The sequence below is a fragment of the Trachemys scripta genome, chromosome 1 (assembly GCF_013100865.1).
Source record: "Trachemys scripta elegans isolate TJP31775 chromosome 1, CAS_Tse_1.0, whole genome shotgun sequence".
Classification (NCBI taxonomy): Eukaryota; Metazoa; Chordata; order Testudines; family Emydidae; genus Trachemys; species Trachemys scripta.
The window spans coordinates 202,437,113-202,452,971 of record NC_048298.1 but is presented as its reverse complement, the minus strand read 5'-3'; the positions used below and the strand labels follow the sequence as shown (position 1 = coordinate 202,452,971).

Sequence of the window (15,859 nt, the reverse complement as noted above, 5' to 3'; positions counted from 1 at the left end):
GTCACAGAATTGCTAAAAGGAGAGCAGCGTTATCCTTTCAAACAGCGAAACAAGCCGAAAGCCTGCTCTCTGAAACAATACTAATGCTGACTCTTCACAGTTAATTCATTTGATCCATTCTTACCTCTCTACTGGAGACCTCTGTTTTTCATTGTTATTTATACACTCTATACATGGGGTAGGGCAGGGAGTGTCAATTATTTTTTGGCAAGCTCCATATTTTTTGGTTGAGGTACAATCAAGGTCCAGATTCCAGAGACAATAAAAAAAAATAACAACGATAATAAGTAAATAAAAAGATTTTGGGATCCATTCAAAAGTGCCTGGCGGTCCGGATTTGGGCCATGGTCTGGCTATTGACTACCCTGGGGTAGGGCATGTATGTTTACACCACAAGTGCTACAGTGGCACAGCTGAAGCTATACTGCTATAGTGTTCTAGTGTAGACACTTGCTATATCGATGGAAGGGTATTTTCCATCGCTGTAGTAAATCCTCCCACTTGAGAGGCAGTAGCCAAAGAATTCTTCTGTTGACCCAGCTGCCTCTACAGTCGTGGGTTAGGTCAACCTAATTACATCACACAGAGTGAGAAACTTTCACAGCCCTGAACAATGTCCCTAGATTGACCTAAATTTTAGGTATAGATCAGGCCTTAGAATAACTGTTGTTCTTCATGACAGCTGTGATCCATAGCTGATTTCTTATAACAAAAAGGCATGTGTGCTGGCAGTAGGGATGGGTAAAGTAATTCACATAAAATAAAAAACTTCCACGTGACTCAGTTATAACATGGTTAGATCCTATCCACACTACCCCTTTTAGCTATGAGGTAACCAGGACAGGATAACCACAGTGAAATGGATTTCCCCCCTGACATTTCTATATTTTTATTGTAGACATACCCCAAAAAGAAACTATCTTCCAAATGCCTTGCCAAGTAAACAGATTAGCAAACCAACATGAAATTTCTTTAAGCAATCCCTGGAATTCAATCCTTTCTCCCCCATTTCTGCTCCTCGTCCTCCTCAAGGGATTTTACTTATCCTCTTCTCAGTGACAGAAACATAAATAGGGTGGAATTAAATAAAAATCAAAACAATAATAGGAAAAAAAATTAGAAAACAAAAACCACACAAATGCTTACAAACTGGAAGCAGCTCCTAACACTAGGTTCAATGTTACTGCCACCAAATGATGCAACTTCGCCCAGCTGTCGTGGGATCTGGATGGAGTCATGCAGGAGAAGGCCCAGTCGGCGCTGGTCACAGAATCCAGTGGAACTTGCTACCTGCTTGAATAGGTCTAGAGAGACAAAAATGAAGCAAAAAGAGTTTTAGGGATAGAACGTGTCAACCGGGACTATAGAAGTATTACAGAAACACAATTATTTTCAGAGGCTCGAAAGTGCGGTGCCATTATTGGAGTGACCACATTTCAATGAGCCTCCATTTGGCTATCTTCTCTGTTTATTAACCATTTAATTAAGTAGCCTGATGCTACTGTCTGATTAGATCATGGGCTTGTATCTGTCAAGGAGGACCATTCTAAAATAACAATCTGACAGCATTTATATAATATTCAGAACCAACACAAGCTATAACTCCATAACACAGTTACTTAGACTGCAACCATAACACATGTATACAGGATCTCTGATTCACAAAATCTTTTAAACATTAATGTACATATCGTCTGAACAGCTTTAAACATACAGCCCAGAGGACCTGATTCTGTTTCACATCATGAGTTGCTTTGAAAAAACAAAAAAGTTCCCTAACTTTGATATTTCATAATATAATGAACTCAAGATGATTTTTTAAATGAAAGAGAAACATTACACTGTTACAGAGCTCCACCACCAGTTGGGAATGTTAATATCATATTAAGTTTTAGTTTTTGAAATAAAAGCCCTGTTCTATTATAGAAACACTATCAAAAAGGAATCCTTACCGGATTGAATCATCATCCTACCATAAGCACAATTTAATTTGCTGGGAATTAGTTATACTACAAATACTTTGAGGAGGTTTTAAAGTTTGTAATAAAATGAAAAATCAAGTTAGGATCAACTGAAATATTTATTTGGTAGTACCCCAGTTGATAATTCATGACCTGAATAAATTCTGTTTATTTTTCAAAGAGTAAAAAATGTCACTAAAGTAATAATATGCTTTCATGGCTGTGGCCTCCTTAATATTTCATTCCACACTGGGGGTGCAATTACACAGGAATGTCAATATCGTTGATAAGTTTCCTAGCACAGCTTTGACAAATGATTTTTTCTTTTTAATTAGAAGAGTATAAGAATATAATTCTTCTCATATCTGGTATCAGAATATATGATTTCAAGGCAAATCCTGCCTTTACCTCCCTGGCCCTGGAGACTTTCTCTGGCAGCACAACCAATACTGTTCTGCTGAACAAGTGGGTGGCAAACTCCCTGTGCAGAACTCAACTCTACAGGAACTTCCAGAGCATATCAGTGAGCAGGAATGAGAATAGTCAAAAGATCAGCTGCTATGATGCTTCTGTCCTCTCCACTCACCACAACAAGGAGAGCCATTAGGACAATAGGAGCTACTAATAGCAGCATCAGGTAGTGGAAATGGAGCAATGGTGGAACAAGTCCACAGCCCCAGGGAGAAGATTCCTTTCTTCTCACCTCCAACTGCACATCCTTTCATTTTCCTCTTATTAAAGCATCTACAATGCTTAAAGGAAGATTGCACATTACAATCAATCAGATGCATTCTTTTTTGGAGAGACATTATTCAGCACTCACAAGGGAATAAATTAATCTTAATAGATATTTCCCATCTCTAACTTTTATAATCCTAACAGTGTACCCCTTTTCTGGGAAACAGCTAAAAATCAAAGTTTTGACATTTTGTTTTACATGTTTTAATTTGACCCAATTTTACAAAATATTTTAAATGTTGCAGTGAAGGGGGAGGTTGGTTCAATATATTTCCATATTCCTGTGTTTAAAAAATGTAAAAATTTTCAAAATTTTGATTTTCAAAAAGATGCTGAATTAAGAATACATCTTGAGTCAAATCCTAAAGTTCTTGCTCAAGCTCCAACCCTGTAAACTCCTACATATGAGTATTACCATTGAACTCATCAGGGTACCCATGTGCATAAAGTTACTCACATGAGTCAAGTGTCCAGGCCTCACTGTATACTCATTCATTATTCATGTAAAACTCGTATTGGCTTCAAATTGATTTTTTCCAAATAAGGATTTTGGGATTTGGACCATTGAAAACATGCAGAACTTTGATTTTTAAATTACTCTCTCTCTCTCTCTCTCTCTCTCTCTCTCTCACACACACACACACACACACACAAAATGAAAAAAAAATTGCAAAAAAGCTTTTCATGAATATGAACATCTTTATTGTTCACCCAGGGATAGCAACTGTGGTTGCATATAATTTTTTCAAGTATGATTCCGCTGCCACTGTAGACACCAGACTTAAGATACTGTAATTTTATTCAACATGCTATAGCACAAGTTGCTCTAAATATAATTTTTCCTGAAACATTTGCTTTTGTACTTTGTCATCTTGTCATTTAGATCCTGTCAAAATGGGTCAGGGGAAAAAAGTTTTAATACCGTTCTATGACAAATCATATTAAACCCTACTTCTTCCTAATATGTTGTCATTGATTTTTTTCTGGCCAGTGTAGAAAGAACTTTAATCTATTGTAGGAAGTGGGGAGAAATCTACACTGGACAAGTCATTTAAAAATACAGTGTAGAGAACTATCCTTCACTGAAGGATTAGAAGACCTAACAGGACTTTTCTGTCCCAAATTTTTGTGTTTCCATGATATATAGGAAAAAATTAAAATGAAATAAAATATAAATGAAGACACCTGACTTACATCTGTACTTATCTTCCAAATGTGCTTTACACAGGGAAACTACACCGGTTTTAAAAGATAAGACACGGATCCTTCCTGTTCGACCCCTGTTGATGATGATAAGAAAAACAAACACTGATTGATAATATAATCCACATATTTGAGGTCTTATTTAGGAGAGTAATGCAACTTTTAAAATTAAACACAAGCTTAATCACCAATCTTAGAGCCCTGATAATTGCTGGAGGTTTTTAAAAATAGGTTGGACAAATACATGTCAGGGATGCTCTATGTTTACTTAGTTCTGCCTCAGCACAGGGGGCTAGACTAGATGACTTCTTAAGGTGCGTTCTAGCGCTACATTTCTATGATTCTGTACTATTCACAAAACTTAATTCTTGTGTAACTTATACATGACCTGTTGAATACACTGGTTAAACAGTGTTCATCAACAGCTCCAAGATAAGTAACTGGTTGCTGTTCCAAAGTTAATGCTATGTTTTGCACTTAAATCAGGGATTCAACCACTCTGACATGAACGGTAATGTATCTCCCCCCAATTACAACACTTACTGAATCTGAACATTCACATGTACATAACCTTTCATTAGTTTGAGAGTTCATATTAATTTAAAAATGAGCCCTGTAAAAAATTTAACACCCTGGGCCAGTCTATTTTTCTAGTCCAAATGATCTTAATAATGAAATAATGCACTCTTCAAATTTCCCATATAGACTGAAAGTCACCACATTTGAAGACATTTGGTTATTTTTCGCTTTTATTATTTATTACTGAAAGTGCTTCAGCAAGGGCTGACAAATAAATGTTCTGATATAGAAAATTGCACAAAGAATTGCCCTCTTTTAAAATGGCTGCCATTTCCTTTTGTGATCAATGGAAGTGAAGCTTTTAATGTGGCTACCACCGTCCACTGTTTACAATGGAAGTGAAGCCAAGATGTCTTCAGGGAAGATGGGGATCCCAGACAGCATAGGGAGCCACACTCTTCCCTAAGGGCAGCCTGACTTCATTCCTACTGGGAACACTGGGAGATGGTGAACATTTTGAAACATGTCTTCGCTTAGTGTCAGCATTAGCCTCAACTCATTAGTGACACCAAAGATGTAACATTCAAAACACTTTCCACTCACTTTAAAGAGCCTGTATGGGCCCCACTCCAGTCCATATGTGGTCTCTAGTCATCCTCCTTTCCCCTATCCACTTGTGCTCTGCAGCCTCTCTATATCTACAACATCCTCCATGACTGTGTGCCACGCAACTTCACTGCTTGAAATCCGACTTCAGAACTCAGTTTTATTTCAATTTACTTTCAATGGGAGACTTTCACACTAAATAATATTCCAGATAATATCCCAATTTTGATATATTTAAACAAAACAACCTTGCTCCCCCAAACAAATGATCAAAATGTGTACAATACAATAAAAGCATATGTCTAACAACTCCTTTAGGCAGAGATCTATCAATAATTTTCGGTCTATAAGTGCCACTTTCACTATTGTCACTGAAAATAAGAACAATATTAATGCATGCAATTATAAAAGGCACCCTACGCTGTGCTGCACAGTATATGAACAGTTCAGCCAATAAATACATTTCATCTGTAATACTGTCAAGAGCAGCAGAAGAGCCATTTACACCCATTGGCCCAACTTCTGCTATCATACAAGTGTAATACCTTAGTTAAAAAAAAAAAAACTCCACTGAAATGAAGAGAGACACTACAGATTTACATTGGTGTGACAGATCAGAATTTGGATCCTTCAACACATCCCATTTTTATTTTAAAAAATATTCTTTTCCTATTCATAAATCAGAATCTGTCATTCACTTATGTCAGTTCAACATTCTGTTCTTATTCTTTTCTTCTTTGCACTTCCTCATATCCTTTCCAAATTCATTATCCTTTGTGCCCTCAGAAACCCATGCAGATGAATACCAGCCTCATGCAAATTATACAGAAGAGGCATGTAGTATGATGATTTTCCTGTAAGGTATATTAAATAGGAACTTTCATGAAGCATGAGTTGGTTCAGTTGGCTAACCCTCCTCTCTGCCTCCCAAAATAAACAGATAATTTAGCATGTAACTGCAGATGAGTATGAATGTCTGATCAATTAAAACAAATTTGAAACATATTGAATAGCTGCAAGGCTGCACGCCAAATTGGACCAGTCATTTGTAGTGTGTTCCAGTTATCAATACCTTTACAAATAACAGTTAGGAAGCATAATAAATGCAAATTATTAGGTTTTTTTTTTTTTTTTTTTTTTAAATGCCACAGAGTCTCTAATAGGAGAATGAATTCAAGAAAATCATTGAAGGACTCGTCTATTCACCCTATCAGTACATACATCTGACCCTTGGCTCTTCTTTCTGTGCTCATCCAGGATAACACAAAACATGAGTAAAAGGCCATGCCCTTCCCTCATTCCTGGATCCCTACAATGTTCCCTCCAGATCTGTAGCATCCATTTCCTCAGTATTCCTTCCCTCAATGGCGCAAACTATAATTTACAATGCAGTAGGTTTCAACGAAATAAATAAACATAATGAGACTGAATTTAGCAAGACAGAGTCTTGAGGAGACGCAATCAGGAGGATTTGACAGTAAGGGGGGAGGGGGGAAGAGGTAGATATGCTGGAGGCTAGGGATAGGGTCCAGAGTGACCTAGACAAATTGGAGGATTGGGCCAAAAGAAATCTGATGAGGTTCAACAAGGACAAATGCAGAGTCCTGCACTTAGGATGGAAGAATCCCATACACTGCTACAGACTGGGTACCAACTGGCTAAGTGGCAGTGCTGCAGAAAAGGACCTGGCGATTACAATGGACGACAAGCTGGATACGAGTAAACAGTGTGCTCTTGTTGACAAGAAGGCTAACGGCCTATTGGGCTGCATTAGTAGGAGCGCTAGCAGCAGATCGAGGGAAGTGATTATTCCTCTCTATTCGGCACTGGTGAGGCCACATCTGGAGTACTGAGTCCAGTTTTGGGGCCCCCAACTACAGAAAGGATGTGGACAAATTGGAGAGTGGCCAGTGGACAGCAATGAAAATGATTTGGGGGTTGGGGCACATGATTTATGAGGAGAGGCTGAGGGAACTGGGCTTATTTAGTCTTCAGAAAAGAAGAGTGAGGGGGGATTTGATAGCAGCCTTCAACTAGCTGAAGGGGGGTTCCAAAGAGGATGGAGCTAGGCTGTTCTCTGTGGTGGCAGATGACAGAATAAGTAGCAAAGGTCTCAAGTTGTAGTCGGGGAGGTGTAGGTTGGATATTAGGAAAAACTTTTTCACTAGGAGAGTGCTGAAGCACTGGAATGGGTTACCTAGGGAGATGGCGGAATCTCCATCCTTAGAAGTTTTTAAGGCCCAGCTTGACAAAGCCCGACTGGGATGATTTAGTTGGTGTTGGTCCTGCTTTGAGCGGGGGGTTGGACTAGATAACCTCCTGAGGTCTGTTCCAACCCTAATCTTCTATGATTCTATGATTTTATTGCCCCTGCCTACGCACCTAACATTTTTTGATTGGGAAGAATTGTAATTTGTATTCGATTTTATTCATATTTGGGTCTAAATACAAACTGGATCAGATATTTGTTTTCTGAAAACTAAAGTAGATTTAAAAAAAACCTTTAACCTAAGTATTAAACCTAGGCCTGTTCTCTATTGCCTGTGAACAAAGCAAAAAATCTAGTGTAATCACAATACATTCTATAACATGGTGGAATGACTATCCATATTAACTCTATGGCTGTTGTGGATTAAGTGATAATAGGAAGTCCTCCATTTATAGAATCACTCTGGTTGGGAGACAACTGCAATTTCTGATCCAGAAATCAATAAGGAGTAATTACATTGATTAAAACTTGATGAAAGAAACATTCTTGGGGCATGGAGGTATTCCCATGCTGTGGATCTTTATTTTAACTTAATCCAAAATGTTGATGAAATTAAAAGCCCATGCTCTCATCTACACAGGTTTATTTTGCCACATGACATATGAGTGTGTGTCTGACTTTAAGGATACCTAATAGATACTTCTAGTCTTAAGTAAGAAGTCAGGGCTTGGACTGCCAAATTTTCTCACAGAATTTGCAGAGCTGTTTATTACTGTAAATCCAGCAATAATCCAAAACTAGGCTACTTTATTTAATTATTGGGTAATTTAGGAGTTGTCCGAGCTCTAGGAGGCAGCTGATTAAAACAGCAGATCGAATGGATTTTCTGTAAGACTATCAAAGTAAATCTACCCCATCTTCTGTAAACTCATGAGTGTGGACTCAGCATAGCTAAATTCCACTTTGAAGTGGTCTTTGTTTGCTAAAACTGAATTTTAGGAGCAACATTACTAACCTACGAAAATTCACTCAGATCTGTTGACTATTAAAAGTCACAAGCATATTGCACCACAGGTGCCCCCCCTTCCAGCATCTATCAAAGATTACATACTAAAAGCTATAGAAAATGTGTCAACGTGAATAGGCTTAACTGTTGGAAGCATAGACAAGCATGAGCACGCATATAATGAAGATTATGCTGTTGCTTTTTGATAATTCTCTTAATTGGTAAAGATGAAGGTGTATTAACAAGGAAATTCAAAAGTGCCTTGCAGAGTCATAACTTAATGATGGGATGGAGTTCTGAAAAATGACCCTAACATACACGGACCATTTTAAAGTAGAATTTTCTATTTTCCAGCTCTATCACTTCTTAGCTTAATAAAACAATTTAGGACTCCAAGCCTAATTCAGGCTTGTATTGATTCAGCTAAGTGCAACCAGTAAGCCATTATTTTTATTAAACTTGCACTATGACCACCGGCTTTCCAGCTCCGAGCCACTCATTTTGTAACCAGGAAGACAGCTCATTATCCCCAACTGTCATTAAAGCCTTTAGTACAGTATACTCAGACTACTCAGACATACGTGTCATAGACATTCAACAGCCAGTTGAGGCACATGTCCACACAAAGAGGGACGTTGACCAGGTTATTGTGCTCTTGTTCCAGTCGATCATAAATGGTGGTCAAGCAGTTAATGATCTGAAGGATATCCATCGACTGGTCATTCTGTTTGAGGTTGTGCTGGTCCAAGGCATCACATGCAGCAGACAGACTCAGTAGATCCACTGTTTAAAATAAAATAATAATAAACTACAACAATAAAATACTCAGTCATTTCAAGTATTAACCCCCACCCGACAATAATATATTTTGATTACAATTTTCTTAAGCTTTCATCCCTTCCCCAACCCTTTGTCTGAAAATAATCTTTTATGCCCCAATCCTGCAGACTCTTAAGACATTCATTAGGCCAGTGGTTCTCAACATATTTACCATTGTGGACTGCCTATGCACTTCTCTATGTAGCCCCACACACACACACTATCTGTATGGCCCTGCGGATGTCCCATGGGCCGCAGCTGTGTGCTGATTGGTCCGAGAACCACTGCATTAAGGCTTTGCAGGATGAGGCCTTAGACTGTAAATTGTATAAGTCAGAGAATAGTTTCATATTCTCTGTAAAAGATCTACCATACTATTAGATGCTATATAAATAAAATATCTTATTCAAAGCATATAAAACATGAAATCATGTAATTTAATTTTTATATTCCTGTTGACAGTATTTGATTAAAAACATAGTGAACATTATGTCATTTTAGAACATGCCAACTTTAATGAGGTTTTCATCTATTTCCATCTCAGCATTACTTTTTGCAAATAAAATACCAATTACTAAAGATGATGGGAGAAATTTCAGGGGGGCCATATTTTAATTGGAATATGCGGTTCTATCAAACTGACTTTTTGTGTCAATTTTTCTTTGTATTCTATATAACAATGTAATACAAAATAAGTCAAAACCAAAATGAAACGATTTTGTCAAAATGAAGTGTTTCAATCAATCTGAAACAATTTTTTCCCCAGAATTTTTCTTTTTGGAGAGCTTTGAAAATTTTGTGTTTTGTTCTGATACAAAATGAAATGAAAATTCAAAAATCCTTCAATAAATGGAACTTCTGTTCTTTACACAGTTCTACTTATTACCCGTAATCTCTAACTGCACCTCCCACTAAGATAAAAAGCAGTTCAGTATCAATTGACTGAGGGAAGTATTTTACCTCTAAGCTTTGAAGAATAACAATTTTGAGTGTTTATGAGACATGATTTTTAAAATGAAATGGGATCATACAAGAAAGCAAGATAGTGAGGGCTAGCTATATTTGCACTCACTGCCATAATGTCTGAGCACCTCACAAATATTAATGAATTTATCTTCACACTACCTCCATGAAATGTGAAAGTATTGTTTTGCCTACTTCACAGATAAGGAAGCAAACCAGACAGACTGAAGGCCAAATTCTGTCACTCTTACTCACATTGAGTTGATTTCAATGGGATAATCACAGAGTATGGTATAATACAGTGTGATTAAGGGTGGAAGAATCTGGCCCTAAGTGAAGGTCATATAGGAATTAGTTGACAGAATTGGGAACTGAACCAAGATCTCCCAAGTTCCAGGTAAGTGCCCTAACCACAAGACCATGCTTCCTCTCTTTGAAAAAGATTTTTAATGAGCTTTGACAAGCAACAATACTTCACAATTTAACAGATTTTAACAGCGAAGCAATAGCTTATTGTCACATTGGCCAAATTCACTTCTGGTGCAACTTAAAATTCCATCAAGGATGAATCTGGCTCTTTGCGTCCTAACAGGACACTACTTTAGCCTTCCAAACTCAGCCACTGAATAATTTGCAAGGGGTTATACAATATGGATGGGATTTTCAGCAGTACCTATGGAATTTCAGAATACAAATCTCATTGAAAAATCAAAGGAACTTGTGCTCCTAAATCCCTTAAGGACGTCTGAAAATCTTAGCCTACACGCCTAATATACCCAAATCCTAAAGCAAATAAAGTGTGTATGTAATGGTATATACATGTCTCTACTGTTATACTAAAAGATTTAGCTTACAGAGTGAATACATTTCAATTTTTGAAATTAGTAATTTTTTTTAATATAAAGCATCTTTATTTTGGAGATTGTATTTTATTTATTGACATTTAAAAAATGTAACTCTCCTAAGATGTGTGTCTTGTTCAACAACAGCCTATTTATCAGCCCCATCTCTAAGGGTCATAGAAAGATGCTTTTCTCTAATAACAATTTATTAGCCAAATTGGAAATGCAGCACTGCGTTCACAAAACCTTTAACTTTAGCTTTAGGCTGAATGCACAGTTCCTCTGTGACAACGAATCAATGGTAATTAAATGACCCCCTCAAGCATCTGGGTGGCAGCTTAATTATACATGTGACTACAGATAAACATGGGTCATTCTATTTTGTGAAAGCTTTTAACACTAATAAGTGCCAGCATCTTAAAATCCTTTAACTGTGCTCTTTATTTATCAAACCTTCGGTCTTGTCTTGAAGTCAATGATATACGGGTGTCTAACAACACATCGGGGTGTATGACACCAGACTCTGCTGTAGGACAACTGCTACTCCTCCTGGACTTCCCCCCACAAAGGCATCAGGAGCTTAGTGGGAAAAGTACTGGGGGTCCATTTTCCCTCAGAAATTTAATACTCAGACTCCTCCCAAAATATTGACTCACATGCATGATCATATCCTGAGACGTAACCCCCATAACGTGGCTTAATGCAGTCAACTAAATAGATACAAGAGGTGTAAATCATTGTACATGTGTCCACCTGGGGGGTTGCACTGGTTTTAACTCAATCAATTAAAACCCAATGGGTTGCACACTGTGTAGTTTCTGTAGGCTGAGCTCATTGCATACACTCTGGTTTTCCAGTTTTCACAAAAAATCAATAGGGTCCTGCTCACTGATGCCTAGAATATTCCCTGAAGCTTTGGAATTTTTTGGATGCAGTGTTCAAAAGCCATTGTGTTACATCTTAACAGACAAATAGAGAATTTCCATCAAGTTGAGTGTAAGGCTCAGCCAATTATTTTAGATAAGCTGGCACAGTTTGTGCATTGACCAGCCTCTCGGATATTTGTATCCCAGCCACGGTAAACAACACTTTGGATTTTAAAGAGAGCGACAGAAGTGGGAGTATGTGCTTAAGGCCAACTCACATTCTCCATCAAAGACATGGGCAAGGGGGACCCAGCCTGTAAAATGGCACTCATAATCTGAAGCATGGGAAAATCTAAGGACAATGCACGAGAGGCAAGTTTTAGGGAGAAAGTTGACAACTATCTAGTAAGAAAAAGATACTCAGTAGTAATCACATACTGAAATTGAGGAAAACTAAATATGGCCGGTAATTAAAATCATACAGGGATCTCACAGAATGCAAGGTCATCCCATGAGTAAATCTGATGTTCTCTGTTGATATGTAAGGTTTCAGAGTAGCAGCCGTGTTAGTCTGTATCCGCAAAAAGAACAGGAGTACTTGTGGAACCTTAGAGACTAACAAATAAGCATAAGCTTTCGTGGACTACAGCCCATCCGATATGCATCCGAAGAAGTGGGCTGTAGTCCACGAAAGCTTATGCTCCAATAAATTTGTTAGTATCTAAGGTGCCACAAGTACTCCTGTTCTTTTTGTTGATATGTAAGTGATCCTTTAATTTAGTTAGTATATAGAGAGCAAAATAAGATCATTGGTAGAGAAACTGCTGCATATTTTTCTTTTGTTGAATCTCCAGGAGAAAGTTTGTAGAGCAAAGTGAATTTTATTGACATCAGAATGTTCAGATGTGGATTGCACTTAAAAAGGATATATTTTAAAGCAATTCTTTACACAAGAAAATTAACATGCTTTGATGTGATTATCAAAGGGGGATGTACATTTAAAAGCAATGGTGAAATGGTTATATCTAGCGTGTACATAATATGCTGTAATGCTGGGAGGCTGGTGCCACATCTGAGAATATTTCAGGGTAATACCACGTGCAAACATTTCTCAGCACATGAATTTATTTGTGCAGCATCACCATTTTTTCTGCATTTCTCTTTTTAGCCTTAATAAAAAGCTATACTAAACTCATTCTTACACTTAGTTTCCCAAAATCCTGTAAAGGCACAAAACAGTCTAAGTATAGTTGATTATTTAAAAGCATTTTTATTTTGACATTTGGAAACAGGACATATCTCCAACTCTCAAGGCCTTCTATGAGGTAAATATAACCTGACTGGGAAATAAAAACAAACCTCAAAAGACAAAGATGTCTTGTATTTTACAGATTTGGTGGATTTGCAGAAAATGAAAACAATCCAAGACTTCTCTCCTTCCCCGCCAAGTTTCAAAGATGAAGTAAAAAGGAAGGAGATGAAAGCAATTACTTCAATTGGAAATTTGAACTCTCTTGTTTATGACTTGATGCCTTGAGATCCAAAATAGTGTTCAATTGCTATTAATGCCAAATTAAAAGAAACAGTAAGAAACTCAATAATAACTTTGCTGCATAATTAAATTTGGTTCACAAATGCTGGTGAAATTGTAAAATAAGAATATTTAATTATGGTGTCTTTTTTCTTTGCAGGAATATTGCTTCTCAAATACTGAGTACAAACATAGTTATCCAGACTCCTCAAACAACTCTCTATGGATAGAAAGCGTGAAGAATGTGCTTAGGTATTTAATGTAGGTGCCACTGCATGTTTGTTAAGATATCTGGATCTCAGAAAATCTTCACTTGCCCTCAAGTAAACACTTATATAAAGACAAACTGTACTATAAACTTGGCAGTATGAGAAAGAAGGAATTGTGTGCCAGTATAAACATAATCGTATAGCAGGGCAGTTCTTAAATGTTTATAGAAGAAACAGCTGTCCTGCAATAGCTAGTCTAACAAATTGAGAATTTCTAAAAAATGTGGAAGCAGCAGCACAATATGAGATTAATCCAGTATCTAGTTTTCTTTATTATTTTGAATGGACAGAAGATAAACACAAGAAAAAGCTTTTATAAACACGGAAGTGAAATCCTGGTCCAATTGAAATCAGTAGGAGTTATGCCATTGACATCAATGAAGCCCGGTTCTCACCCAGATAGTTAACATTTCTAACTCTGATCACACTTAACAGAGTTTCACAGGTGTGGAATTAGGTAAACAAGATTCAAATCTGGCCCAAAGTATTTTAGGTTCCATATGTTCAGGCACAAAAGTGTCTGTTACACTTATATATTCAAGCTGTCTGGTGAGAATGAGAACCATGCAATTCATAAACAGTTTCTTGAAGTGAATTTCCCATGGGAAATCAACACTTTATTCTGACCCTGTACCATTCTATTTATTCTACAGATCTTTCTAGACTCCCCTTTGTATTGGAAAAGCCCAATAATGTTTAGTTCTTATCCCACTCTTGAAACTCTCTATAAAATTTAGTACTGATGCAAAACATAAACCTTAAAAAGTCTATACTATACAAAGATTAAATAAGTTTGTATAGTTCCAAGTAAGAAGCACAGCAGATTCATGTCTGGACACAACTTATTGGAACATATTTGTATTTGGTGTTTACATCTTCAGAAGTAGTCTGGCAACTACAAATAGTATATTTTTATTTATTTAAAAAAAACCGAAAAGATGGGAATGGTATATTGCTATCTTGCACATTTTCAGGGGATGAAATGTGGGAGAGGAATTATATTAAGAATGGATATTTATATTTCTAAGAATTTCGTAACTAATTCTTTATCACTATATTCATATTGGCAAAACATTCCAAATTATAGGAGTTTAGAAACATTGTGTGGGCTTCTAAGGATTTGGCAATTCTTCTCCCATCTTTCATTATGCTGCCAGAATTTTCAGTTACTGTTGAAAGTGTTCATTAATGCAGGACTTTCAAGGATTAACTCTGTGCATTAGTGAAACCCCTCACTTTAACTCACCCCTCCCTCAGCCTCATAGTGAATATGCTTAATGATACTGAGGTTTGACACAGTTCCAAAGAGCATGTGAACACAGATCCCAGGCTGAAACAGAAGAGACAGTAGAAACATGTCTGCAACTATCCCAGAAATTAAACTCTGTCTACAACTAAAAGTGAATGAATAAAGTTAAAATATTACACATGACAGTTTCAAATGGCATTTAAAACTGTATACTGTGTGTTTGATTGGTCTAATAAGGAAACTATGACTACATTATTTAATCCATAATAAAGTAGGTAACTAGCCAATGTGAATACACAGACAAGTATGACACAGGGTATGTGTACACTGCAACCAGAGGTGTGATTGCCGCCCCTGTAGGCATACCCACATTAGCTTTAATTTAGCTAGTGTGGCTAAAACTAGCAATGAAGATGTGGTGGTGCAGGTTTCAGTGTGGGTTGTACAAACCCACCCAGGACCCTGGGTTCATACTCATGTTTAAGATTAATGCCAGTATAGAATGATCTAGACATTAACGGAGCTGTAAAGCAGTGGTGAGACGTTCTCAGGCACTATGGTAATGAGGGAGGCAAAAATACCTAAATAGGCTAAGATAGGACACATTTAGAAATTGTTAACTTAGGGTCAAATTTATACTTTTGTCTTAACTTTGTTTGAGGTAGGTTTGAGTGGTACAAAACACTGGAACATAGGGACGATGATACTGGTCCAAAGTGTTTGTGCAGTGGACAGACTTTTGTTCATGAGATATTTTCTTTTTCTAAAAGTTGCCAAACAGGTTTGCCCTTTTGGCAGAAGAGACTAGAAGGAAGTCTATAAAGCACAGGCATATACTTACAGCAGAGGGCTTTCTGCAGTCTTCGAAGTTTCATGGCAGTTCTGTAAGCCGAGAATCTGACATTGTTCAGGTCAGCTACAAGGGGAAAGTTAAAGAAAGAATCACTGTTTCACCAGAAAAGCATATGGATTCAAAGACCAGCTAACAAATCAGGTTATAAATCTAAATCAAGAAAATACCCTCTGGTTTATGTGTGAAAAATTACAGGTATGGGGGAAGAGGGGGAGAAATCTGTTA

General features: G+C 37.2%; 1 protein-coding gene across 15 annotated transcripts in view; it reads right to left on the bottom strand.

The window, feature by feature from the left end:
* Positions 1–15,859, bottom strand: part of DMD (dystrophin) — a 1,855,422-nt gene that overhangs the window by 60,292 nt on the left and 1,779,271 nt on the right. For all 15 annotated transcript variants that reach the window (XM_034754682.1, XM_034754655.1, XM_034754674.1 and 12 more), the window contains 4 exons: positions 15,623–15,697; positions 8,824–9,025; positions 3,894–3,979; positions 1,147–1,304 (listed from right to left, as the gene is read on the bottom strand). In XM_034754682.1, the coding sequence (XP_034610573.1) occupies positions 1,147–1,304; positions 3,894–3,979; positions 8,824–9,025; positions 15,623–15,697 (521 nt within the window). The remainder of the gene's footprint in view (positions 1–1,146; positions 1,305–3,893; positions 3,980–8,823; positions 9,026–15,622; positions 15,698–15,859) is intronic.